Source organism: Eretmochelys imbricata, chromosome 20, assembly GCF_965152235.1.
Source record: "Eretmochelys imbricata isolate rEreImb1 chromosome 20, rEreImb1.hap1, whole genome shotgun sequence".
Taxonomy (NCBI): Eukaryota; Metazoa; Chordata; order Testudines; family Cheloniidae; genus Eretmochelys; species Eretmochelys imbricata.
The window spans coordinates 2511401-2539234 of NC_135591.1; the positions used below are offsets into that span (position 1 = coordinate 2511401).

Genomic DNA, 27834 nt, shown 5'->3' on the forward strand with positions numbered 1-27834 from the left:
ATTGGAACAAAATCATTCTGGCTGGGGGGAAAAAAAAAAAATCCATCTAGTCTCCAGATGGCTGGGGTCCAAAATAACCAGCTGTTCTGTATGGCTGGGGTATAGAACCTATGGCTTGAGCAACATGGCAACAGGGAACATTCAGAATGGTCCACCATTAGTTGGCGGATTGAGTATCAGAACTAGACCCCAGGCATTGAATATGTAAAACTCTACCCTAAAAAACCCTGCGGATGCCGTAGGAGAGCCTTGCTCTGGAGTGACTGTTTAAATATTGAGCATCAATTTCTACATGTTACCACTCTGGGTTTTTATAAAGGGTCTTCATTTGATAGATCCTTGCACAGCAGAGACAGCAATAGCACACAACATCCAGTAACTGCAGAGTAAATATACCGACAGTCAAAGCAATATCAAGTCCAATCGAAGATCATAAAGGTAGAAGAGAACCACTGAGGTCCATTCCCTGCAAGCCCAAGAGAGACACCCTGCCTTTGGAAATCCCCAGTCTAATTCCCCTTTAGCTGCTTTGAAAATCCCAGCTGTGAAGCTTGAGTATAGAGCCTTAAGCAGAAAGAAGAGACACTCTAGACAGGCAGTGCCGATGAAGGCCTTTGATGGGCTTGTTTTACAGCCAGAGGGGAGAGACGATGGATATGGGATGAAACAGACAATATAAAAAAGGCCTAACTCAAGTCCTGGTCTGCTATGAGCAGCCCAGGCCAAAATGCTGGAAGTGAAGCAATTTAGTTCACTGACAACTGCAGGCTACAAACACACTTTGCACTAAACGCAGAACATGCAAAGTCATGGCAGCTACTTATTTAGAAGCCGCCTGAGGTCGGAGCTCAGCATCATCATCATGTGGGAAATAACCCTCCCAAACGTAAAATGCAAAGCAGCGACCTTTGAAACTGTTCCTGGGAAAACCAAAGACCCAGTGAGGAGTTAAACCCCTCACGTAGCGGCTCCAGCAGGCCAAGGATGATAGAACTTCACTAACAGCGCGCAAGACCACACACTTCGACTTCAGGATCTGTCAAGTCGAATCTGGTGAATAAGTTATTCCACCCGTCCCCTCTGACAGCAGATACACGCAGCTGGTGGATTTACTGAGTAAGTATCAGATGCAAAAGACTAGTCCATAATGAGAGCCAGACCTTGTTGGACAGATCTGCTAAATCAAACTTAATTACGGCCTGTGCTGGAAGTCTCGGATTTCCAGCTTTGCCTAGTTTCTCAGAAAACAGACACCCTGTTTTCATTACGGCCAATACGAGGTCTGCCAACAGCACTGCACCTGGGTGAGCTTGGAGGAAACCTGTTCTGTAAGCAATGTTATTTGTATAATCTTCCCAATTTCATAAACCCTGGGGGCCAGAAAAGTACATTAAAACCAAAGGGAAAACAAGAAGGCCACAAGAGGGAGTGTCTCTTGTAGTTAAAGCACAGGACTGGGGGCCAGAACTCCAGGGTTCTATTCCCAGCTCTGCCACTGACTCACCCTGTGATCTTGGGCATGACCCTTGTGCCTCAGTTTTCCCATCTTTAAAGTATGTCCGATAGGAATTCCCCCAGAGATATTCATGTAAGTGTTCAAAGCTCTTTGAGAGCTTCCAATGAAAGGCGAAAGCAAGGGACGTGGCAGTACTGGACTTTCACTTCTGCACGTGTTTCGTGTAGCTTCAACCAGAGGGAGGAAGCAGAATCTAGTGGTCAGACAGGGAATGGTCAGAAAAGGGGAGCCCAGAGTTCTGGTCTTAAGAGGCAAAGGAAAGTAACAGGCATTCGACACATGGAGGAGAAGCACTGGGGCAGCTGTGAGTATCTGTCACAGCTGCTTAAGCTAGTACAGGACCAAGACAGATGAATTCTGAGGGAATCACACAGTTGGTGCTTAGAGGGGGTCATTTACAGGCATTGCAAAGTCTCTGAAACATTTGGCTAGAAACACTCCCTCCCCCCCATGAGCCTCTGCTGCAGTCTTTTTGCTTTCTCAGCTAGGGTGAGAGCCGGTTTTGGGAGGGGGCGGCCCAAGCCCACACAGACAGCTCTGGACTGATAAGCAGATTGTTTAGGGGAAGATGGGAGAGACAGAGAGTGAATGAATTGAAGGCCTTGTGTACACTTAAGGTTTGCAGCTTTGACTCTGCCAGTGGGAATCCAGGCCAGCAGAGAAAAGGCAGAACCGCTAGTGCAGACAGAGTTATACCAGCAGAGCTGTGCCTGTGAGGCCAGGTCGGCCAAACTCGAGGAGCTATCCTGCCCCAGGATAACGACACCAACACTGCGAGTTCCACTGGCAAAGCTAGGTCCGGAAAAAACAAACAATTCCCGACTGGCAAGGTTACACTGGTAAAACACCAAGCACAGACCAAGCTTGAGAGAAGAAATGAGCTGCTCGGCCATGGAGAGAGCCGAAGCACTCCCGCCTGCCACGGGTTTCTGACATGCAACATTTCTGCGCATCTAGCCCCACTATCTTCTGCCCCAGCCTTCATGTAGCCCTGCTGCTCCCGGCACAGTCTCATCCGCTGCAGCTTCCTCTCTGCCGCCTAGCTTCACTTCGTCCCAGATTGGAGTGGAAACCACACAGTGGAATCGGTATAGCAGAGAGAGATGTGACCCAACGGCTCTGGGACAGGGGGCTCCAACACTGATCTTTCGCTATCCCAGTGCGCCTCTACAGCACAAAGCAGATGCTGCTGGTCACTGACAGCAACGTGACCCGTTCTGAAGCCGACTATTAACTGCAGTGACATTGAACCTGCACACGCAGCAGCACGTAAAGCCAGCTGGAACGCCATCTGCATGACCTAGCTGGCCAGCAACCTAATTCTAACAGTGCAATGCAAGTGTGACAGAATGATGCGTGGCACAGAAACCTAACGTGAGCTAAGGTCGTTCCGACAGACAGCACAGCGAGGTGGTAGAAGGACACATTCAGACAGCATGTCAATTAAGCAGTGGGATCCAAAGTTTCCCTTGAGCTGGAAACCACAGGCACGTGCCACCTCTCTGTTCAGATGAAAATGTGAAACCCTTCCACTGTGAAGGGAAGAGAGGAATTTATTTATAGCAAAATGCACCTTGGAGCCCATGTGAGAGAGACAAACATCAAGGGGTAAATGATCAAAGCAAGACTGAGTTTTGGACCCACATCTCCCACAGAGTTTAGAACAGAGGTTGTGTAGCTGAACTGCCCTGCAGAGATGAGACAGTTACTCCAGCCCCACGTGGAAGTTAGACAACAGCACTTTATAACCATCTATAAAAGTCACACTTTCATTTGTTAGTCCCTCGATAAAGCATGCACGCATTCTGGGGACATGGGGCTCCCACCCACAGCTTCCTCCTGAGTGAGGCTCATTTAGATTCTTTTGCAGGATTTTATTAAGTCTCCTACCTGGGCAGCTTCTGCCAACTGATACGGCCTGTTTTATTGGTAGCTGGAGCCTTTATTCATGTGCCAGGTTTTCCAGATCAATCTGTTACTGTTTCCAGCGTAGAATTACCCTTAGTGGTTGTAGGTGCTGAAAGTGGCTTCAACCACACGGAGAACATGGGTTTGAGTGGTCAGACCTGGAAATGCAGAGTTCTGTTTTTAAGAGGCCAAAGCTCGTACTTAGTTTTGTTGAGGAGTTTTGTCTGATCTACGCTTAGCCAGGGTGGATGTGGGGGACGAAGCACTGACAGACTCAATTACTTAGCAGAGATGGGGACGGAGGCCTTGACTTCACTGCTAAAAAGGTGTATTTTTACCAGTGGGTAACTAATGTTTGAGAGCTACACTAAGGGGGAAAAACCCAGCAAAGAGAAGGCACTTTAGTTTTACGGAGGTGAACAACGTGAGGTCAGCACCAGGCAGGGGCATAGTGCTGACCTCACCTAGCTTACCTGGGGTGAACCTGAAGTGTCTTCTCTTCAGTGTTTTTACTCAGAATAGCTCACACACATTTATTACTCTGAGGATAAAAAACCCACCTGTTCTTTTTTGTTTGTTTTTTAAAAGCAGTGAAGACAAAGCCTAATTGCTCTTAACTCCACTCCACGAGGTAAAGAAAGATCAGAGACAGGAACAGCAACTTAGACAAAATCTGGGATATGCAGTGTTGTTATAGCCCTGTTCTTTCAGTCCCCATCTCTGCTAAGTAACTGAGTTTTCAAAAAAAAAGGAGACCTAGATAAGTTCATGGAGGATAAGTCCATCAATGGCTATTAGCCACAATGGGCAGGGATGGTGTCCCTAGCGTCTGTTTGCCAGAGCTGAGAATGGGCAACAGGGGATGGATCACTTGATGATTCCCTGTTCTGTTCATTCCCTCTGGGGCACCTGGCATTGGCCACTGTTGGAAGACAGGATACTGGGCTAGATGGACCTTTGGTCTGACCCAGGACGGCTATTCTTATGTTCCTCCTAGGATCTTTGAGAGACAAGGTGGGCAAGGTAATAGCTTTGATTGGACCAACTTCTGTTGGCATGAGACACAAGCTTTTGAGCTTACACAGAACTCTTCTGCAGGTCTGGCTGCTCCAATAAGAGACATGACCTCACCCACCTTGTCTCTCTAAAACCTGGGATGAAATTTGTGCACAACCAAGAATACTTATAGGTACTTTTTTCCTTGCTTCTTATGACCTGGATGGCCAAACAAAACTAAAGTATGGGCCTGAAAGCAGTCAACAGTGAATAATGCCACCTGGTTGGTAGAGCCGGTAAGGACACTTATTTCCATGCCAGTAACAGACGGGAGAGGGACACATTTTTGACTGAAATTCAGAGGGTTTAAGAAATTATATCCTTGAAATTTTGCAAGAGTCTTTTTTTTTTTTAAGTAAGATTTTTCCACTAACTTGCCACAGTGATTTAGAGAGAAAAAGACAGCAACAGCACATGGCTCTTCACCTATTAACCTCTCTGTGGCACAAGACAACTGTACCATTGACTGCTCAAACACTAGCGTGACTAGGAACAGAGCTGTTTAACCATAAGCTTCAACTCTGAGGCATCAGTTGTCTTTTCAGAGCAAGAAATTGAACAGAAACTCAAATGTGCAGAGTCGAATGGTGATCAAAGAACTCACCCACGCAGCATTAGTACAAAATGCCTTTGATGGCACTCGTATGCATCCAGAAGTCAGCTTAGCAATTTTAAAGAATGTGCGCTCCACTCAGAGGGAAAATCAGGGAATGAAAAGGTTTAACTCAGTAATAGCATTTGTAGTTTTATACACGTTTAACATGCAATTATGTTGTGAAATTGATATATCCATAGAGCCCAACACTGCGGTATTTAGGTGCTGATGCATTCATGCCAACATGTGTGCCGCACATGAGACAGGTAACATGGATCGTGGCGATAATGGTTTGGGAAGGTATTCAAATCATAACCCACCAGATCAAACTCATTTGATATCAGTTACAGGAGAATTACGGGAACTGTAGTTTAAATTATTTAATAAGATTCTAACATTTTCTTTGCTCTTCTCACTAATCTCTAGAAAGCCACCACCATTGCCAGCAGTTGTTGCCCTAACGTACATACTTTGAAACAATGGTGAGGAATTAATCCCATCTCTGAATTTGTTCGTTTACATCATACTAGGAAACCATTTGATCAGGTTTCTGTTATCAGTGCAGTCCCTCCCACCCGTATGAGAAAACCCCGTATTTTGAAGCACCAACTCCACTATTAAAACCCTCGTTCTAAGTCAGTTTACCCCCATCAGACAAAGACGTCCTAAACTAACGACCCCCAGCAGTAATCTGCAGAGATTTTAGTGCATAGTATTTGCTGCACAAGACCCCAAGGCACGTCCTGCAGCAAATAGTGACAAGAAATTATCTGCTCAGGGAATTATTTTGGGGAAGTCCCATGACCTGTGTCACGCAGGAAGTCAGCCTAGATGACCACAATGATCTCTTCTGGCCTTGAAATCTATGAATCTAAGTGCTCGACAGCCCACTGTGAGAACCTCCCGTCTAGCCAAGTGAACACAAGGCTGAGAGCCAGGAAAGCACCAGTTCCAATTCTGGATCTGCTACCGACTCACTGCAGAGTCCTGGGCAAGCCACTTCACCACCCGATAGCTCAGCTTTCCGATCTGTAATGTGACTTCTCACAGGTGTGACATAAGGATGAGAGGATGTGTCTTCACTGCAGAGTTACCTCGGGTGATCTGCACCCATGTTAGCCTAGCCCAGACGTGAGCAGCCACACTGGGAAGCCACAGTAGAATACTGCATCCTCGCTGGTTCTCTGGATCATAGTAACTTGAGTCACTGATCCTTTCCCAGGGAACTGTGAAAGAACTTGTCTGTCCTTTTGGGAGTGTGTGGGGAATTGTGGGAAGGCATTGCAGGACTGTCAGCACTCAAGGGATTTAGACTGCAAAGTGGGCAGGTTACCAGTCTGAGCGAAAGCAGAATCCAGGCTTTAGCCCACACCCACAGCCAGCCCACTAGCCAGGGACGAAGGCACCATTAAACTCGGGAGAGAAGTTTGTGTGTGGATGGAAGGGCGTTAAGGACTGTAATAAATATTAAGGGAAGGGTAAACACCTTTAAAATCCCTCCTGGCCAGAGGAAAAACCCTTTCACCTGTAAAGGGTTAAGAAGCTAGGATAACCTCGCTGGCATCTGACCACAATGACCAATGAGGAGACAAGATACTTTCAAAAGCTGGGGAGAGGAAGAAACAAAGCCTGCCTCCCTCCCTCCCTCTCTGATGCTTTTGCCAGGGACAGAACAGGAATGGAGTCTTAGAACTTAGTAAGTAATCTAGCTAGATATGCTTCCTCTCTCCAGCTTTTGAAATTATCTTGTCTCCTCATTGGTCATCATGGTCAGGTGCCAGCGAGGTTATCCTAGCTTCTTAACCCTTTACAGGTGAAAGGGTTTTTCCTCTGGCCAGGAAGGATTTTAAAGGTGTTTACTCTTCCCTTTATATTTATGACAAGGACAATGCCTTGGTAAGAGCCCAGGGTAACACTCCAGTGAAGACATAACCTGAGTGTTTACACAGCACTTTAGGGACCTAAAATATGAGGCACGCTAACATCACGTGATCAATGTATTATTCATCTCTGTTCGCAGCACAGTACAAGGGTACATGAAGATAGCCCCTGCCCAGAAGAGCTTGCAATCTAAAGGCCTTAGCAATGGCTTTAACAGGAGTTGGATAGGATCCTAAAGAACAGGGGAGACCTGGACTTTACGCAATAGAGTTCGCCACCAAAATAAGTTACTTAAAGGTTAAAGCAAAAACACTCTGACAAGCCTCCTCCAGGCTGTTATTGGAAGCAACCTGGCTCACCATTCACTGAGTTACGCAAAGCCAAGTTAACCCTTCACACCATGAAGCAGAGACATAAATGTACAATCCATGCAGCTTCCCAGAAAAAAACTAACTTAGAGGTGTGTCGACTGCTGTGGACGCAAGCCAAAGGCATTGCTCCCTCGGCCTGGCAAGCCTCCTTCAGCAATCAGAGCACTCCGCTTGCTTTGCCTGTCTTCCTGATGAGACACTGAGGCCAGTGTCCTTCACACGTGCAGCACACCTTGTCCCCTGGCCTTCCCTTGGCCTGGAGAGCTGCTACAGAATGAACACTGTATGGCTTGTGCCCGCCAGCTTCCCCAGAACTCAACAGTTGTCACAGTGAGCTCTGCTTCCAGTCCTGCGATCAGGGAGAGACGGCAGCTCTGTTCCGCCACAGCCATGGGATCAATTATGAAACTAAACGAAAACAGATCTGTAAAACATTCGAGTGCCAGATTCAAGCCCTGTTGAGCCCAGTAGTTTGGACTGTGGCGATCCATCGGCCTGGTTAAAATCATGGCTCAGATTCACAATGAACGAGTTTCTCTTGAGCTGTAGCAAGCTAGGAAGCTCTGGAAAGCAAACTGGCATTAGAGCCCAGGGTTCTCTGGAAACATCACATGTCAGTTGTACTCAGTCTGGTGGTTCCATGTATCAATCTCTCTCCCCCCATCCCTGACTCGTATTCCACTGCCCTCAACATATGATTCTGCAGCAAAACAAGCCCCTCGTGGCTTTGCTGTGACATACAAGGTCACTGGCTGTTTTTTGTGGCGTCAGCCAATATGCAACATTCTCTTTTCACAGCATGACTTTAAAACAACGCCTTAACTGTTGTACCTTCATCCACGATCAGCTCAGAGCCAATATAAACGAGGACAGTAAACAGGTTTCACATTGGTTTGACAGCCTCCTGAGTCGCTGACAGACTATTTTAATTCCAAGCCACTCCTACCCAAGAGCCGTACACAGGCCATCCTTGCAGCTCATGTCGTTTAAGGGATGTTGTGGATTTGAGTTTACAAATATTCAGATTTCTGACCGTACATCCTGACCTCTTAAGTTGTCAAGGGATTGTCTGCTTCCTGCCAGCGTTTAAGGGTCTTTTGGATGAGCCCGAGTGTAATGCCAGTGAGCCCATCTCTCCTCCCCTTCCTTGTCTCAGCCCACTGCCTCTTCAGATTCAGCTTTGCGGCTGCCATTACTGGCCAAACAACCTTTGCAGGGCCAGGGCAAGAGTGCGCATGTGACCTCCACCCAAGCAGTCCGTGAGCGATGTAACTGACTAGCAACACCAGAGTGAAAGTAATGCACAAGGTAAGATCACAGATAGAAATCTCAATTCTGATCATTATAGCGATTGTAGTAAACAAAAGTCCGGTAGAAGTGTGCTTTTATCGTTGATAACTTGCTACATGTTAGAAATACCTTTGCCCTATGACAAGATTTGCTGTAGAACTGAAAGGCTGCAATCCCACCCATGATTCAGGTACATGCATTTGAAAGTCAGTCTTCAGGACTTCTGGTGATTTATACACTGTGCCCTTCCTTCATGTGGTTCAAGCAAGCAACAAATGTGGAATGTCAGACATACACATACTCCCTAATTAAGAGGAAGCTTAATACCAAAAGAGACAACTGCACAACTCCCATAGATATAACTTGACTTGTACATAAATTGCCTATATTGTTATTATTCCCTTCCCCGACCTCTGCCTACTTGTCTGTGAGTGGACTGTAAGCTCCACAGAGCAAAGACCATCCTTCCTAAGCACCTAGTAGGCACGATCACAAATCATTACTGGAAAGGACTCAAATCCCTTAAGGGAAGAAGTGCCCCGCCCACCTGCTAGGGGAAAAATTTTCTGACTTCTCTAGATAGGCAGTCTCACTAAAATGAACAATTGAATGAGGATCTTATATAAACCCATTCTTGAAAGCGGACACCCTTCATTGTTTAAAAAACCACTTCCATTATACCCACTTTTAGATCAATTGAAACCAAAGAGCCACAGTACACAATGATGTATGTATCAACAGCATTGTTAAATGTAAAAATGCATTTGTAAATACCAGTGGTTTCTCTTATCTAGGGCTTTTCATCCTTAGATCTCAAAGTGCTTTCCGAAGGTGGTCAGTATTGTTAGAAAATGAGAGTTAAAAATCAGGTATGTGACTATTCAGGATGGTATAGGAAAGATTTAAGGCACCCTAAGGTACTTACCCATAAAGCATTTCTGCTTGAGTGGGAAAATATACTTAATCAGGATGTTTGGGCACTGCACACACAGACCAGAAGTGCTGTCTCCTGTGAACGACAGTGATCGTGATCTGTGTATTTCTGCAGCCCGAGCACATCACTGGTTACTCCCTGAGAAAAAGCACCGCTTAATTACTTTCCAAAACATCATGCTCCCGAAACTGGCCTTCATCACACCCAAGTGAATGAACGTTTCCGACACGAACCCGGACTCCAGCCTGGGTGGCTTATCCAGTGGCTTTTGTTAAAACACAGATTTAGTGCTGGTGATTGAATGACAGTCCTGTGGACTCCGGCTTTCCCTGCGGAGACAGCACAGGTACGGTGGCCAGGAATGTGCTTTTAGCATGCCCCAGAGCCCCGCCTAAGGAGGCGAGAGAAAAGTTTGGTCTCGTGTCCCATTTAACTCTTTGGCCTCTGATGCCGCTTCCAGTTATGGGCCAATTAGAGGCAAGTGTGTTTGCGAGGCACACAGGTGTCTACAGAGAGCTGTCCCAAGAAACAAACTCGTTCCACATGGGGGCACAGGAGGTAACAACCTTGGCCAATAAAGATCTGTGCTGAAATTGAAGTGAGGCCTTTAACCTCTGGGTCACTAGCTCCGATTATACATTTCCCAAGCCCCCCCAGTCCCCCTTGCATGTATGGCTTTCCAGCCTATGAAGTGCTTATATAACAAACAGTAACCCCTGTGGCTGGCAGAGAAATGCAGCGTGGCACAGAATGCAGCCCACAGCATGTCTACCAGCAGAGGCGAAGAGGGAGAAGTCAGGTTGCAGGATCATTGGGGCAGGAACCTTGCTTAGTAGATCTGTGAAAGCCCCAGGCATTCACTTCTATTGGCAGTAGCGCACACACACCCTGATCAGAATCAAGGCCCCTTTGTGCTGGGTGCTATACAAACATACAGTAAAGAACAGCTCCTGCCACAAAGAGCTGACACACAATGTGCTTGTGGATAACAATGGGGAAAGGATAACTGGTAGCAATCAGAGCCAGGAATTAAGTCAATGAATGTTTTGACATGAACTTCAGTGGGAAATCAGGTCTCATACCATTAAATAATCAGAAGGCACCATTTTCCCAGCACGGTGAGCAATGCTAAAAACGCTCCTTACATTACTGCAGAGCCATTCAGCTTTCACAATGTGTGTGAGACATTGTGCCACTTTTTAAAAGAGAGTCATATTAGAAACACTTATGTAATAGCACAGTTGCCCCTGTGCTGATAGAAAGCCGATTTTTTCCCCCCAAATAAAGTTAAACAAGTTCAAGATTCTTCCCTGCCTTATCACTCCAAGACAGCAAAATTATTAGGAGATACCAAATCAGAGCCAGCAAAGTGGAATTTAAATACACAGAGTTACAAAAATCCCCTCAAATTACTCATTGCTTCTTATTCAACACTGGACATAATAGCTTTTTCAAAAAGACAGTCTCCTTGACAATAGTTCAGTTGACACCCTAGCTAGAAAGGAAATAGTCATGGTGTAGTTTATAGCAGGGGCTAGTCACAGCATTGCTGCTGGATGGTGGTGGGATATCAGGGGGTGACTTCACTTGAGGGATGAGGCATTTAACCTGAGCCCAGGAGAGGGTTGGGGGCCCAGGTGACACCTTCTGCCCTGGAAACTGGACAAAGGCTGGAGGAGGAGCCAGGAGTGTGGCTGGGGGGGGAGACAGCTGGAGGGGGTTTCAGTTTTGGAGCTGGCTGGGGAAACGGAGGGAGGCCCAGAACCGGGGTCTGGCTTCCTACCCCCCCAAGATGGACCTGACTGAGGGGTCCTGTTTTCTGTACCTACAAGCTCTGTTTTGGACTGGGTTCCTGTCATCTAATAAACCTTCTGTGTTATTGGCTGGCTGAGAGTCACAGTGAATCGCAGGAAGTGGGGGGTGCAGGGCCCTGACTCCCCCGCACTTTGTGACAGCGACCACCTGGCAATTTCCTGGTTCCAACTCCTCTGCTGTCCCAGGCATTGGAGCTGCATCTTGATGTAAAGGGACCCAGTTACTTTCCAAAAACGTACCAGAAATAGCATCCTGATAAACTGGGCCCTGGATTGGGGTGTCCTCCGCCACCCCTTTCTCTGTCCCTGAGAAGTCAGCTGTGTGATGGCTCCCCTCCAGGACGTCGGTTACACAGTTCCCTCTTAAAACCTGGGGCACAGGCTGAGTGCCTGGGTGCACGGATGTTGACCCAGCCATTCAGTCCTGGGCATCCTCTCCCAAGTGATCACTGTGAACACAACCTGTACCCCCACTATTCCTTCCCCAGTTCCCTCCTCTGGGACCCCTTCTAAAACACATCTCTCTGTGCTCCTTAGGAAGGGATCTATCCCTTGCTCATCTGCAAAACTCTGACAGCTAACAACTGGGGCAGTTTCCTTGGTCACTGACAACCCCCCTCCTGCCCCCGATCCTGGGGCATGTTGCCTTCTGCTGGAAAGGAGCTAGTCTCAGCCCCTCCCATACTTGGAAGCACCCTGCTTCCTTGTGTTACAGGGTCACAGGAATCCTCACCCACTTCAGTGGTTTCTGAGATCCCCTGCACCTTCTCTGGGCTCTCCTCTGGGCCACATTGCTCTCTGCTCCCTGGAGAGGGGTCTGCCTCTGGTTCATCTGCAACCTGTTGGCAGCTAACAACCTGGACAGTTCTCTCCCTGGCAGGCATTACACCCCCCTCCCTTCCTGAGGTGGTGCTGCCTCTAACTGCAGTGTAGGATTTGGTCTCAACCACCCTCCCACCTGGAAGCATGTGGCTTCCCCCTGCTGCAGAGGAATCAAGAAGATTCTCTCCCATTCTCTCAGTGGTTCCTGAGACCTTACCCTTTCCCTCGGGGGTCCCAGCATAAAACTCCTCCTTGCTGCGGGCAAATACTTTAACCTGAGCAACATAGAAAAAATCCTTACCAAGCAGCAGGTCGACAAGGAGATGTTCCATTACCCCCATGGTCAAAACACTTTCCAAACCACATGGATTTTAGCTAGTGGTATGAGGAATCTGCTTTCGCCCACCCCCACAATCTCTGCCGTTTGGCCAGGTAATACACCAGCCTTTGGGACCACGCTCTGCTTAACCAGAGGGATCTGGGCCCCTGCATCTCTCTGCCCCAAGTACTCCCTGCTGTTAATGCTGACAACCTTTACATGCTCCGTATCTGGTTCTGCAGAGGCTAAGCTCACAAAACCAATACGTTAGGTTTCCATCCCCCGGGGGTTTTCTGTGTTGAGGACAGCAGAACCATAGGTGCCAACTCTGAGGGTGCTCCGGGGCTGGAGCACCCATGGAGAAAAACTGGGAATAAGAACCCAGGCAGACGGGAACACTGGAGGGAGGGAAAGAAAAGCCAGTGACTGATTACATGGGTGGGAGGCAAAGGACACCATGAGTAATAAACAAACCAACCTCAAACCAGATCTGTCTTTACAGCATAAAATTGCTCAAGGCTCTATTCAATGAGAAATATTTATTGTTTTCTGCTGTGAAGAAGCCTAGCCAAACTGATTGATTTATTGCAAACGCTCACATGCACTTTGCAGCCCAACTAAACTTTAAATTTTTTATTTTTTTTAAATAATGGCCTCCAGTCATCATTCCTACCAGCTAGGAGGCCTTTCCAGATTCCGACATGAGTTTCATTGTTAGGATTTTTTTTAAAAAAATTACACATTTTACTGCAAGTTATGGCGAATCTGCCTCCTTAGAAAGACATTAGGTAATTTTACGGGGATGTTTTAACTCTCAAAATTCCAGACTGTCACAGGAAAGAAAAGTGCCCTGAAAATCAAGCAGAAACAGCGGGGGTGGGGTATTTTTTTTAAATCCAATCAGAACTTTAAGGTCAACCATTCTGATGAGTGCTTAAAGGAACACAACTTGAATTTTTCAAATAATTTACCACCCTCCCCCCAAATCCAGTTTCTGACAGAGCCACCTTAAAATAGTTATGACCTGGAATTGAATAATGGGTTTGCTGTCCCCTGCAGATGTTTATATGGAGGGGTCTTGTAAGGGCTTTGTTCTATATTTGTACAGTGCCCAGCACAATGGGGCCCTGACCCCTAAGCAGTACCCTAACCCGAACAATAACCATTTCACCATGGGCGAAACGGACTATACAGAAGAAGCACTGAAAGTGACCAGACAGAAGACACTGTCTATTGCACAAAGGGCCAGGTTCTGCATCAGGGTCTGGGCAGGCAGATCCTCATGCTGAGCTCCAGTGAAATCAGAGGGGCTTATCATGGCCACAGGGGGTCTGCCCATAAGATTCCCAATTCAGGATTGGAGCTTGTACCTGCATCTCTTGTAACTGGAGCAGATACAAAGTTTTTTTTGACAAGTGTGATCTCAATTCAATTATAGCCCCTTAGCTTGTACAGAAGAGGGGGACTATCCTCCCCACCATCCCCACACAGTGTTCTTTACAAATGAAGCTGCTGATTTGGTTCTGAACACTCCTGTGTCTGAATTTCTTTTAATTAAACGCTTCAGCTGATCAAGATCTGGAAGAAGATTTGAACTGAAGTATTTACCTTCTGTGGCAGAATTCCTCCCAATCTGGCAAAGACACAGGGCTGGGTTTTGATTGCTCTTTTTAAGCAGCTGCTCCCAGTGGCCCATCTTTTCCCTTCCTCCTCGTTCGGATTAAAACGTCATTCTTCCCTGTGACCAAGACCTGTTGCCACAGGAATAGTCAGGAGGTCACAAACGGGCTTGATCTGTGAATAGGAACAAAGAGAAGACTAGGAGGAATGTAAACAGAAATATGGCAAGGTATGCGTCTCCCCGCGCTGCACTCCCGGCATCACATGGAAGATAGCCTAAGCCTTTCTATCCAGGAACTCCTGTTCCACTGACCACATGCCTTTAGCCATGTGCATCCCTCCCGCCCCACCAGATACACCCGCATTTCTTAAAAGCCACTTGCTGCAAAGCATTTGTAACATTTTTATAACCTGCCTAACGAGGCTGCACACCCTGTGCTGCGGATACAACCAGGCCCGGTACAGTCTGAGCCTTTCCAGCCAAGGATATTCCTCCTCTGAACAAGAACCGATACAAATCCTCTTTAAGGACAAGGAACTGAAGCATGTGAGCCACCTGGAAAAACACCACTTTGTGCCCAAGGCCTTTTATTACACCTTGTTCTCCATGCTGCTAAAAGTTTGCCCGCTGCATCATTTCAGTAGCAAAATGTTTGCTTCAGGTCTGGATGCTCCCATGTGTTTTACCATATGCCGGGTACAGGGAAGTTTTCAATTTAAAGGGCTCTCCCAACGGTGTAATAAAACCACCTCTGCGAGGGGAACAGCTCCCAGCCCTGGAGCACTGTCTACACTGCCACTTTACAGGGCTGAAACTTTCCTCGCTCAGGGGTGTGAAAAAACATACCCCGAGCGGTGCGTTTTTTCACACCCCTGAGCGAGGAAACTGTCCGCGCTGTAAGTGGCAGTGAAGACAAGGCCTAAGAGAAGTTTTCAGTGTGATTGATGCTCGGTAGGGACATAACCCAATTTCAGGTAAAGAATTTTCAGATCAGGAATGTTCTGTCCTGGAATGATTTCACACAACAGAAAGGGAAGCATTGGGAGAAAGCATATATTCCCCTATAAATAAATACAGAACTTCTGAAGCTACACAATCTGGTCAAATATAGTTCTTCCAACCACCACCGAATAGGACACCCTAGCGATCTCCCTGTGACATTTATGCAGGAATGAACTGGGAACCATCACACCTTGTACTTTTTGTAAGTCTAGCACCCAAAATTCACTATCACAATAAAAAGCACGTTTGTCACTACTGAACCTGCTATGGAAAATACAGTAAAGTAATTTCACATTTATCATAGAATCATAGACTTTAAGGTCAGAAGGGACCATTATGATAGTCTAGCCTGACCTCCTGCACAATGCAGGTCACAGAATCTCACCCACCCACTCCTGTAAAACCCCTGACCCATGTCTGATCTACTGAAGTCCTCAAATCATGGTTTAAGACTTCAAGGTGCAGAGAATCCTCCAGCAAGTGACCCGTGCCCCACGCTGCAGAGGAAGGCGAAAAACCCCCAGGGCCTCTGCCAATCTGCCCTGGAGGAAAATTCCTTCCCAACCCCAAATATGGCGATCAGCTAAACCCTGAGCATTTGGGCAAGACTCACCAGCCAGACACCCAGGAAAAAATTCTCTGTAGTAACTCAGATCCCACCACATCTAGTGTCCCATCACAGTCCATTGGGCATATTTACCACTAATAGTCAAAGATCAATTAATTGCCAAAATTAGGCTGCGCCATCATACCATCCCCTCCATAAACTCTATTCCACTTCAGTCCCCACTTCCCCGCACCCCAGACCAACATTCCCTCTAATTTTTGACAGGCCGTGTGCACAAAAAAATTCTTCTGTGCACATTTTTGTGTGCATGGTGTTTTGCTGTGTGCGCAGGGTTTAGGATCTGTGTGTGCACGCACAACTTAGAGGGAACAGCGCCCCAGACCCTTCCTCAAAGGCCTGAGCAAACAACTGAGCTCTGAAGGACAACCAGCAGGACAGTGGGGTGGGAGGAGGTATTGTTTCATATTCTCTGTGTATATATAAAGTCTGCTGCAGTTTCCACGGTATGCATCCGATGAAGTGAGCTGTAGCTCACGAAAGCTCATGCTCAAATAAATTGGTTAGTCTCTAAGGTGCCACAAGTACTCCTTTTCTTTTTGCGAATACAGACTAACACGGCTGTTACTCTGAAACAGATTCATACAGCACTTAGAAAACCACAACGTGCTAAATCAGGGGTAGGCCACCTGTGGCACACGAGCTGATTTTCAGCGGCACTCACACTGCCCAGGTCCTGGCCACTGGTCCGGGGGGGGGGGGGGGGAGAGAGGAGGGAGAAGCACCTCTGCATTTTCATTTAATTTTAAATGAAGCTTCTTAAACATTTTTAGAACCTTATTTACTTTACATACAATAACAGTGTAGCTATATATTATAGACTTATAGAAAGAGAGCTTCTAAAAACGTATGACTGGCACGCAAAACCTTAAATTAGAGTGAATAAATGAAGACTCGGCACACCACTTCTGAAAGGCTGCCGACCCCTGTGCTAAATGTTCTCCACATTCCATTTTATCAGTGCAGAGTGTCTATATAATTCATATATAGACACTGTATATATTTGATCAGTTCCCTCACCTCTTGTCTCTGTACGCCACTGTGTTCTAGAGGGTGCTTTCCTACCGGGGTATAGGAAAAGAAAGGGCCACAATCCTGCCTGAATTAAAGTAGCACCCAGAGGCTACACATTTCAATAATTCACCATAACAGCGACAATTCCCTGCCCAATTAAAAAGTAACGGTGGGAACCTATCGGGAGAGCATTTCTTGTGAGCGGCACCAAGCATCTATGATGCAACACGAGGAGGCGAAACCTCCCTATTCCCCAAACCACAGTGATTTCGCCCCATTTTCTCAGCAACAATTCAGCAGCAGCCCAAGCAGCTCAGACTCCACCAGCCTGGGCCAGGTTGATGCGGAGGATATGAAATATTCCCAGACATTAAAGTCAGAGGGCACCGGTCAGGACGCCTTAGGGCTCGTTTCCCGGGGCCGACGCACGGGGCAGGGGAAGGATCTTGGGGTTTTTACATCGCGTTATTTGCTTAATCACTAAACTGGCAAAAAAAAACAGTTTGGGCAGCAAGGGTCCCAGTCACTGCCCTGAACGAGCCAGGTCCCTGTGGCCACCCCACACGCCTGGGGGGGGGGAAGGAGGGGCTGTAACACCGGACAGCGCCCTAAGGGCCCCCTCTCCACAGCCCCCCACCAGACCATTCGTCCTGGGCCACCTCCCCCAGCCTCCACCCAACCGCCCCCCCCCAACCGCCCCTTCCCCCTCCCGACCTCCCTCCCAGACCCCTCCCGACCCCGCTTCCCCTGACCGACCCCCCTCCCCAGACCCTTCCCCCCGACCGACCCTTCGCCCCCTCCCCCGACCGACCCCCCTCCCACCAACGTACCGCGCCGAGCCCCGGCTCCTCGGGCTGCTCCGGGACCCTGCAGGGCTCAGAGGCGGCCGCAGCCTCCCCGGCCCCCCGCCCGGCCCCGGCGCTGCTACGCAACCCCCCGCCCCGCCGGAAACACGGGGGCGCCCCGCCCGGATGCGACGCTCCAGCCACCCGTTGGGGGGGAGGATGAGGACTCTATGGTCGCCGGCCGCTCTACCCCGCCAGAGGGCAAAGGGGGGACTCTATGGTCGGCGGGCCGCCGCTCCGGGCTCAAGAGCGGGAGGGGCGGGGCTTGCGGGAGGGGGCGGGGCTTCTCTCCACGCTGGCTGGGAGTGGTTGGTTGTGGGGGGTGGTTTGCCCCCCCAGTCCTCCCTGTGTCTGTCTGTCCCTGCCCCTGGGTCTGTCTGTCCCTGCCCCCCCCATCCTCCCTGTGTCTGTCTGTCCCTGCCCCCCCCCGTGACTGTCTGTCCCTGCCCCCCACCAGTCCTCCCTGTGTCTGTCTGTCCCTGCCCCTGGGTCTGTCTGTCCCTGCCCCCCCCATCCTCCCTGTGTCTGTCTGTCCCTGCCCCCCCCGTGACTGTCTGTCCCTGCCCCCCATCCTTCCTGTGTCTGTCTGTCCCTGCCCCCCCAGTCCTCCCTGTCTCTGTCTGTCCCTGTGTCTGCCCCTGTGTGATCCTGTTCCTGACCCTGTGTCAGTCTCTCTCTCCCTGTGTTGGTCTGTCCCTGCACCTCTGTCTGTCTGGCCCTGATCGCACCCCTTTTCTCTGCCAAGTGAACAGCAAAGACAGTGTGGCCTCATAGAATCAGAGAATATCACGGCGGGAAGGGACCTCAGGAGGCCATTCTAGTCCAAGCCCCTGCTCAAAGCAGGACCAAGCCCCAATTTTTGCTTGCCCCTCCTTTACCTGATGAAAATGCTTCCTCAGGCTGGAGCTTATTCCTGGCCAGTGAAATCCCTGGAGAAGGGGCTTTTCCTTCCCTCTATCAACCAGCTTGGGCCTCTACTGGTGGCAAATGTTAAAAACCATCATTCTTTACAATGAACCCCACCTACATGTGCCTCTCCCAGGCCCAGCTGTCCGGCGCGGGGACGCATGAGCCCCCTGTGCCCCTGTGGTATGCGTGACCCGTCCCATCACAGCACGCATGACTCACACGTGACAGCACGTGTCTCTCGCCCACAGAGGCTGGTCCAAAAAAATATATTACCTCAACCCCCCCGCCCCCTTTTCTCTCCCATGGGCCCTGGCAGCATGGATGGATCCCCGCTTGGGGACTCTTTTTGTTCTGCAGTTCTATCCCACCTGGTACAACAGGCCCCGGGACATGACTAGGTGCTCCGCAAGACCCATCCCAGGCAGGAATAACACTGCATGGCTCGTCACGCTGCCAAGGGGGGGTGTGATCCACACATGTCTAGCCAGCAGGTCACGGCGTGAGCCACGCGGGCCCACGCGTAGTAACAGAACTTGTGTGACCCATGGACCTCGGTGTGTATGGTCCAGGGGGTTAGATCTAGGCTCCAGCGCTCCGAGTCCAACGCACATAGGAAAGGCTGGTATCTCCCCCCACTGGCAAATGTCACACGCGTGCAGGGGATGTTGCTGTCCCTTTAAATGCTCAACGCCAGGCCTCCCCCTGCACTGCAATTGGCTGGAGGTGTGGCACGTTCGTCCCTGTCGAAGAGCGTCCTGCTGCTGCGATTGGCTACTCAGAACGCTGCTGGATACTTCCTGGAATGTCTGCAACCCAACGTTCCATCAGGTCAGTTTTACAGGGGAAGGGGGGGGGACCCCCCGATTTCTACCCCCATCAGCCCCCGTCTGCAGCAGCCTCAGGAGCTTTGGCAGAGGGGCCTGGAGCCCCCTTGCATGTGGTGCATTGCAGGGCAGGGGGCGCGCATGTGGCAGGGGATAGCTGCACCTCCCCAGCAATTTTCAGTCCCCAAATCCCTGTCTCCTTTTTTCCCCTCCACGGCAAGAATTTCCACCAACACGTGAGCGAACTGATCCTCCGAGGTGAACGAGCCTCCACTTCTCCGCTCCCGGAGAAAAGCCTTTTCTTGCCGCAGGGTGCGTGGGGATGGGCTTGCAGTTTATCCAAAAAGAGAAGCAGGCGTTTTCCCCGGCGGTGGTGTGAAATCAGGGCTGTGATTTGTGCAAAAGATAAAATGCACTTTCCCGGCAGGGATCTGAAGGCCGTGTGTCAGTACCCAGCGTCTGAATTTCTGGTGCAATTTGTGGGTTAAAGAAAAAGATGCAGAGGTGGATTTTCAGTGTGTGTGTGTGTTTTATTTTAATTAGCCTGTCTCCGTTTTGCAAGGTGGACACAGATTTGCAAGCGGGTGACTTTTGCAAAACAGCAAGATGAAATGTTGTTGGTCTGAATCAGGGTTGCAATCCTTGCATACAGAAATGGGTTTTTCTTGCCACGGTCTGACTCATGGCTACAATTTGTGCAGATAGAAAGTAATGCAACTGTATTGTCGGGGTCTCGACTCAGTGAGAGAAATTTGTGCAGAAATGAAAAACAGATGCACTTTTCTTGCAAGAATCTTCAATTGTGGTTGCCATTTTGTACTTTCTTTCCTTTGGGGCTAAATTAACAGCAGGATGTTTCATTCTTCCGACAGGTCATTCCCCTGTTGGCTAACCTTGTGAGGTACCTGTGCCAATTCAATAATAAAAACTTAACTCAGGATCCTGCACATTTCTCCATGTTGGTGCATTCTCTCCACCTTGGCTGCAGTAGCCAGCACCTGCCTTTCCCTTCTGTGCGCTGACTGTCGCTTTCTTTTCAAATGTGGTTATATTATTTTATTATTTGCACAGATAACGTAGCAGAAGCCAGAAGCTGCTCAATATGACGACTGAAACCTTTGTGAAGGACATTAAACCCGGCTTGAAAAACTTAAACCTTATTTTTATTGTACTGGAAACAGGTGGGTATTAATAATGTGCAAGAGATATATCAAATATCTTACTGTAGTGGTTCTCAACCAGGGGTTCATGTGCCCCTGGGGGTACGCAGAGCTCTTCCGGGGTACATCAGCTCATCTAGAGATTTGCCTAGTTTTACAACAGGTGACATAGAAAGCGCTAGCAAAGTCAGGACAAACTAAAATATCACAGAGACAATGGCTTGTTTATACTGTTCTACACACCAGATGCTGAAGTGTAAGTACAAGATTTATATTCCGATTGATTGATTTTATAATTCTATGGTATAAATGCGAAAGTCCGCCACTTTTCAATAATAATGGGGCTGGGACACTGCTGTATTTTTATGTCTGATTTTGTAAACAAGTAGTTTTTTAAGTGAGGTGAAACTGGGGGGTAGGCAAGACTGATCCGACTCCTGAAAGTGGGACAGTCGTCTGGAAAGGTTAAGAGCCGCTGTCGTACTGAAATTCCATTTAACTGTTGAAATCAGTTCTCAAACAATATTTGTGGCTGGCTTTCACCCCCTGCCCCAGCTGTTTAGTGATGTCAGTGTCCGTTTTTGAGACACCATAATTGACGTAGGGTGAGGGCAGATGCTTACGTTGGCGGCCGTGACTCGGCTCAGCGTTCATAGGCTTGGGACCTTAGGCCGGGACCACCTTTGTGGTCTGTGTTTGTACAAGGCCTTGTCTAGCCCAAAGGGGCTCATCTGTGTTACCATGGAGATGTCCCGCTCCCCCCTGCAGGTCGGGTGACTAAGACAAAGGACGGCCACGAGGTGCGGACGTGCAAAGTAGCCGACAAAACCGGCAGCATCAACATCTCAGTGTGGGACGATGTAGGGAACCTCATTCAGCCGGGAGACATCATCCGATTGACCAAAGGGTAGGCGAGACCCTGCTGGGAGGGAGGGCGGCCACGGGACCCGATCATGTTGGCGCCTGCCACATGCCCAGCCCGTCAGCCTCAGGCCCCCCAGGGCTCCTGAGACAAGCTCATTCGGGGTTTGATAGACCAGGCTGGGGGCTCCCCTGAGCTCCCCACATCTGAGACTGCGATGCCAGCCCTTCCAGGGGGAGGAGAATGGGCAAGGCTGCTCTTCTCCCTGGCCTTCATTCTCAGCAGAAGGAAAGCGTCCGGTCCCCTTCATTTGTCGAGGGAGATACAAGCCTGAGCAAACAGGCCTGCATCCGCCTGCTCAGAGCTGACTCCTTGCGGGATCCGGTCGTCTCTATGCTCTGAAATAGCCCGAATTTCCTAACTTTCCAGGCAGGTTGCAAAGGATAGGGGGGTTCGGGAGAAGGCCGAGGGCGGTGGCTGAATTCCTGCTGACGACTTTAACACTGAGTGTGCATTGTATGCTGGTGTCTGGGCACCTTGGGTAGGAGACTTTATTATTTTAAATATATAGATACAATTTAAAAAAAAAAATCCAGTTAGGTCCCTGGAAAAGACCCTTCCTGGACGCGCATAGGCACACAGAGGTTAATGTCAGTGTAGTAATATGACACCAGCTCTCTATCCCTGGACATTGGAGGCGGGGGGAGTTACGGTAAGCAGGTAGGACTGATCTCAATGGATTCAGCATGTCGGCTTAGCTTAGACACGACTTCAGGGCAGGATTTTACTGTCCCTGTATCCCCAGGAGAAATCCTTGTCATTCTGAGTGGATGGAGCTCATCTCTTCCCCCTGCCACCCCCAGACAGGCTAGCGCTGCACCCGGAAACTGCCACTGCATTTGTGGGAGCCCCTTGAAAGAATAATTAGAGCGCCCCCTGGTGGCATTGCTGAAGCAGCACACAGTGTTGCTGGGCTGGCGGGGTGGTTCTTCTCTCCTTTCATAAGGGGTTGTGGGAAACAGTCTGTAAGTCAGAGCGGCCTCAGGGCTACTCTAACTTACATCGGGGGGGTTTCCCTGGCGAGCCCCAGAGCACTGGGAGCACAAAGGTGCCTCCCTCAAGTGCAGGTTCAGGGGAAGTGAGAATTGAGGCCCCTAGTTCTGCACCCAGTCCAGGGTGCGTGTCCTGTGTGAGATTTCTGGCCTGCAGCCGCTGGGCCAACCCCGCGCAGTTAACCCCAGATCTCGGCATTCCTCTTGCTTTCAGCTACGCATCAGTTTTCAAAGGCTGCCTGACCCTCTACACAGGCCGCGGAGGAGACCTGCAGAAAATCGGAGAGTAAGAAAGGCCTGTCGGCTTCACTGGAGGAGCCCTGGGGGTGTCGCTCCCTGGAGCCTGGCTCCTTAGAGGCTGGGGAGGGGAGAAGTGTGGGGGAGCCCCAGAGCTGGAGCGATTTGCCACCAGGGCTGACCAGGCAGCCAGCCCAGCTGGACCTGTGGGTGTCTACTCAGGAGTGACTGGTGTTCAGAGCAGGGTGGGGGTGGGGAGCCAGGACTCCTGGGTTCTGTTCCCAGCCCTGGGAGGATGGCCTGGCCTGGTGGTTAGAGCAGGGGAGACTGGATACCTGGGTATTGTATTCCCAGCACAGTTGGAATCAAAATCCTGGCCTGAGACAGTCCAGGTCTCTTGCTGCTGGAGAGTCAGGGCATCCCCTCCCCCAGGATAAGGCTGAGTGCGAGGGGAGGAAGGGGTTGGCCAGTCTCCTGGTGGCCTCGCTGACCTGCCATTTCCCTCCCTAGGTTCTGCATGATTTACTCCGAGGTCCCAAACTTCAGCGAACCCAACCCAGAGTATGTGACCCAGCAGTCCCAGAGCAAAGCCGTGAGTACCAGCCGGTTCCCAGCTGGGGTCAAAGGGCTGGGGGGGCCCATCTAGCAGGGTAATGGGGTTTGCTTATCTGCGGATGCCCACGGGGCCTCCTGTGGCCCAGGGAACAAGTCTGTGAAAAAGCCCTCGGGGCTTCCTGCTGCTGCCGACCCCAGGAGCCAGGATGTGCGGCAGGACTTTCCCCCAGGCTCTGCTCCTGGTGGGACGGGGTTGGGTGGGGGTGGATTTGTGGACGTCGGAGACGCGCGGCTGTGCTGGCTGCGGCCCAGAAGTGGCCGCATCTCTGTCCTGCGGGTGGCTGGGGAAGTGCGCCAGCATCCTGCGAGATCCGGGACCATGAGTTCTCTCTCCCGTTTCCTTCAGGCCCCGAACGATAACGTGACCCCTGCTGCTTCCCAGACCACCCCGGGCCCCGCCGCATCGTCCCCAGGTAAGGGAGCCCCCCTAGCTCTGCAGGCTGGATGTCCCCCCACCCCTGAGCAAGGCAGATGGGACATGACCCTGCTTCGGAGCCATTCAGCACTCACCACTCGGGGGCAGTCACAGCTCGAGCCGATTCTCTAGTCCAGTAATCGGGGAGGGGAGTCTAGAAGGTTAGAGCAGAGCGGTCTGGGAGCCAGGACTCCTGGGTTCTATCCCCAGCTCTGGGTGGGGACTGGGGTGTAGTGGGTAGAACAGCGGGGGCTGGGAACCAGGGCTCCTGGGTTCTCTGCCCAGCCCTGCCTTGGTTTCGCTGTTCATTTCCCTGTGTAATCTGTCGCTTTTGTTTTCAGCTGCCGACAACCAGAATGGCAACGGGCTGAGCGCCCCAAGCCCCAGCGGCCCCACACACCCGCCAAACGTCCCATCCCACCCCACCAGCGGCCGGATCACCAGGAGCCAGCCAAACCAGCAGGGCGTGGGCTCGGCCGGGTCTGGCTCATCCTCCAACCCCGTCAGCAACGGCAAAGAGACCCGGCGAAGCAGCAAGAGATAACACCGCAGGGTCGGGACCCCCCGCCCCAGCTCTGTGCCGGTTCGCCCCGGGTCCCACTGCCGAGGCTGGGAGGAGGCTGGGCCAGGGGGCGGGAGAGACCATGGCCAGGCATCGCTACGGGCTAGATCAGAGACAGCGAACCAAGAGCGTTTTAGTCGCCGCGGTCGTGTCCATTTTCACCGGGACTGTGGCGTTCTCCTGAGCAGTGACGGGGAGGGGGGCGCCCCCCATTGGAAACCGTCCCTTTATCTTCACAGCTCTGCTCTGAGACTAAACTGAGCCACAGCCAAGTGCCCCCGCTGGGATCCCCACATGCCCCTCTGCGGGGGGGCTGCCCCTCCCTTCCTCTCTCCCTCCCCAGCTCACTGGATTTCGTTCCTTTGGTGGTTTTTTTTGTGTTTTGTTGGGTTTTTTGGGGGGTTTTTTTTTTACAAATATCCTGAAACTTTTTAGAAAACTTTAAAAAAGCTGCTTTTGCCAGGTGTGGTCAGTGGCCAGGGGGCAGCCGGGGACTGCTGAGGCCTCCTCCAGGTGTAGGATGGGGGGCAGCGGCCCCCCTCTCCTTGCCCCCAGGAGGGGCCCGTTTGGGTCTTGGTGTCTCAGCGGAGGCTGCCTAAGACTGAGCGTGGAGCCAAATCTCCCCTCCCCTCCCCCGGGCCAGCAGCAGCTCAGGGAACCTCGGGGCACACACGGCGGAAGGGGGGAGAGATGGGGTGGGGCGCTGGTTCCAACCCAGGTTGGCCGTGAGCCCTGCCTGGGCGCTCTGGGCCCCACCCTGCGTGGAATGAGTTTGCTGGGTCTCAGGCCAGTTCCTAGGAGGTCACCACAGTCAACCCCCCGCCCCGCAGATGGCAGCCCCCTCGCAGCCTGGAGCTGGTGGGGGCAGCTCCCGGGACAGGGGCTAGGTGGAGGATTTGAGCTCCAGGCCCCCAGGACAGACTCACCCGAATCACTGTCACGTCTGCCCACACGGGGAGGGATCCCCCAGCAGGATCGGGCCTGGCGCTGACCTTGGAGCTGTTCTCCCTTGCCCGCTGGTTTGGAGAATGCTCTTCCCCCCCACAGCCTGATGCTCCCAGCCACCACCCCCCTCTTTTATTCTGTTTTAACTCCCCCCCGAAACTCCCTTCTCTTGTCTCACCCAAGCTGAGTCGCTGACCTGCCCGGGGCTGCGTTGGAATAAAGGCCGTGCCGCCATCCCCCTCCGCCTGCCGTGTGGTCGCTTGCGCCCGGGCCCCAGGGGAACTTTTGCACCAGCCACACCGGGCCTGGTCTGCTGGCGTCAGCCCCCCGAGTCCGGCACCAGAGCAGCTTGTAGTGGCTGAGATCAAACTCCCCCCCGGTTCCCAAGCCCCATAACAAAGCCCAGCCCCGTATGCTGGCGGCAGCGTGGCCCCGCTGGGCGTTATACTGACCAGCCGGCCCAGTCCATAGTCATAGATTGAAAGGCCAGAAGGGGCTGCTCCTGTCCAAGTCACACTGAACATTAGACGGAAAAATCTCTCCCCTGGGCAGGACAAGGCCTGTCCCCAGGGCACGATTCCTCCTGCTGCGCAGCGAGCTCCAAGTGGGCACGAACTGCGAAGGGAGTCAGCGGGGCCCAGTGGGGGGAGGGCTGCACTGGGCCACAGGAGACCTGGCTTGTAGCTCCCCAGCTCTGTCCCTGACCGGTGGGGTGACCGCAGGGGCTGGATTTGAACCCAGGAGCCAGGTCCCTGTTCCTGCCGTGAGATGACAGCGCCCAGGGTCTGTGCAGGGCTGCAGCTTGGGACCAGCCCCCTCCCTCTGCACCTCGGCCAGCGGCCAGCGCCCTGCAGGCTGATGGGGCAGGAAACCCACATGGGACTCGCCCTTTTAGTCTCCTCCCTTCAGGCCCTCTTGGGGGGGGAAGGGGCTGGGCTTCGGGGAGACATGCCTGACCCTTGCCCCTCAGGTACTGGAGCAGCCAGATTTTGTGCAGCGAAGGGCAGGGACCAAGACGCCGCACCAGGTAAGTGCATTTCCTTTCCCCGCTTCTGGGGGGGCCAGATCACCCGTGGGCGGGGGGGGGGGTAAAGACCCAGTGCTGGCAAAGACTGCAATGAAGCAGCCCTGAGTGCTGCCAGACAAGAATCAGCCCCCAGTAAACCAAAGGTGGGGCTGGAGCTGGCTCTGGGGCAGAGTTGGAAGCGGGGCAGGGGAGGTGGCCAGATGCAGCCCTCTGGGTGGGTGTGCAGACAGCATCAGGGTGGTTTCCCAGAGGCTGTTCCTGGCGTGTTCGCCCGGTGCCCTGTCTGGGGAGGCGGAAACCTCATGGCGCCAAGTCAGCGCTGAGGGTGGCGGCAGGGCGCCCCCATGGGAAGACAGCATTGTTTGTACAGCACCTGGCGTGCTCGGGCCTGGCTCTGGGTGGGGCTCTACCCTGCTGCGGCTGATAACTACACCCACGACACTGGCCCAACTCGGCGCGTCCCAGATGTGTCCTCAGGCTCTCGGGCAGATCTAGCAGGTTGGTAAGACCACGGGGTGGCTGGGAAGCGGCTGGGGTAGGATTCCCTCCCTCAGGAACGTCATAGGCCAGGACCCATTCCTGGGGCTGGTAGCGGGGAGAGTTCCAGGCGGCCTGTTGAGCACCTGAGGTGACAGAGCCATGCCAGCTCTCCCACTAATCGGGGCAATTCCCAAAGCCCCAGCGCCCGGAGTCACGTGAAAAAGAGATGGGCATTTCTAGGATTTTAACCCTGTGACACCCAGCTGTCCATCATCTGCCAGGCCGGGGTCATGCCCTGTCCATGCTGCATTGGAGCTGCCAGAGAGTTTTCCAGGCCAGCAGGGATCGGGGGGCAGCCATGGGACCTGCCCTAGATATTGTGCAAACAGCCAAGTAGATTTACCTTTGGCCCGAACTCTCCAGGGGTGCGGGGTAGGACAGATGGGAGAAGGATTTGAGATTCCCAGTCACCAGCTCTGGCCTACCCCAGCACCCTCCCCCCTTGTTCCCCCTCAGCACCTGCCCCTTGATTCCTCCTGCTGGAGGGGCAATAAAGTGGGGGGGGAAGGGGGAGAAGCCACATGGGCCACAGCAGCAGCCTGCACCTCCCCGCCCCCCCAGGAACTGGACATTGGACTTTTCTGGCTTTCCTGCCTCTGGGGCCCAGAGCCCCCAGCTGGTGCTACCCCTTGCTCAGTTCTTGCCCCCCAAGAGCCAGGGCAGGGCAGCTGCTTGGTTTGACACAGGGCTGGCCTGGAAGGCGGGTGGGGGGACCCGGCGCTGGCTTCGTATCTGAGTTATCACCCAGGTGAATCATTAACTCCTATTAATAAAGCCACCTGGGCTTGCAAAACTGCCTGCCAAGGACACATGCTCCCCCTCCCACAACCCTACCCTTCTCCAGGGGCTGGGGAGGCCTTCCCCCCCCCCACGCCCCTGGAAGCCCCATCCCAGCATCCCTCGCTCTGTAATATCATGGTGGGGTTCTGATGCGCCGAACGGACCGGCCACAGAAAGGCAGCCACCTCTGGGGCGGAGCGTGGCAGCTCATCACAGCAACCCTCGGGAAGGGAAGGGGAACCCAGTATCTGGCGGGAGCTGGTGACAGCCCAGAGGAGGGCCAGGGGCGTTTT

General features: G+C 51.7%; 2 protein-coding genes across 3 annotated transcripts in view; one reads left to right on the top strand and one right to left on the bottom strand.

The window, feature by feature from the left end:
* Window positions 1-17742, bottom strand: part of RNF41 (ring finger protein 41) — a 32599-nt gene extending 14857 nt beyond the window's left edge. The window contains exons 1-3 of one of the 2 annotated variants that reach the window (XM_077838690.1): window positions 17599-17742; window positions 14115-14300; window positions 9543-9626 (exon numbers count right to left, since the gene is read on the bottom strand). The gene's annotated coding sequence lies outside the window, so the exon portion shown is untranslated. The remainder of the gene's footprint in view (window positions 1-9542; window positions 9627-14114; window positions 14301-17598) is intronic. The other variant, XM_077838689.1, reaches the window with a different exon arrangement.
* Window positions 17743-19211: 1469 nt separating this feature from the next.
* NABP2 (nucleic acid binding protein 2) lies at window positions 19212-25421 on the top strand. Its single transcript, XM_077838776.1, has 7 exons — window positions 19212-19350; window positions 20418-20527; window positions 21275-21413; window positions 22635-22706; window positions 23168-23249; window positions 23619-23685; window positions 24029-25421. Exons 2-7 carry the CDS (start codon window positions 20449-20451, stop codon window positions 24229-24231), a joined length of 642 nt encoding a protein of 213 aa, XP_077694902.1. The 5' UTR covers window positions 19212-19350; window positions 20418-20448; the 3' UTR covers window positions 24232-25421.
* Window positions 25422-27834: the final 2413 nt, after the last annotated feature.

What these genes read in the sequence shown, in the direction of transcription:
- NABP2 (XM_077838776.1), top strand. Translation starts at nt 20,449, where the DNA reads ATGACGACTGAAACCTTTGTGAAGGACATTAAACCCGGCTTGAAAAAC. An exon ending in GACCTGCAGAAAATCGGAGA is followed by an intron (nt 22,707 to 23,167) that starts GTAAGAAAGGCC and finishes TTCCCTCCCTAG; the next exon opens with GTTCTGCATGATTTACTCCG. An exon ending in CCCCGCCGCATCGTCCCCAG is followed by an intron (nt 23,686 to 24,028) that starts GTAAGGGAGCCC and finishes TTTTGTTTTCAG; the next exon opens with CTGCCGACAACCAGAATGGC.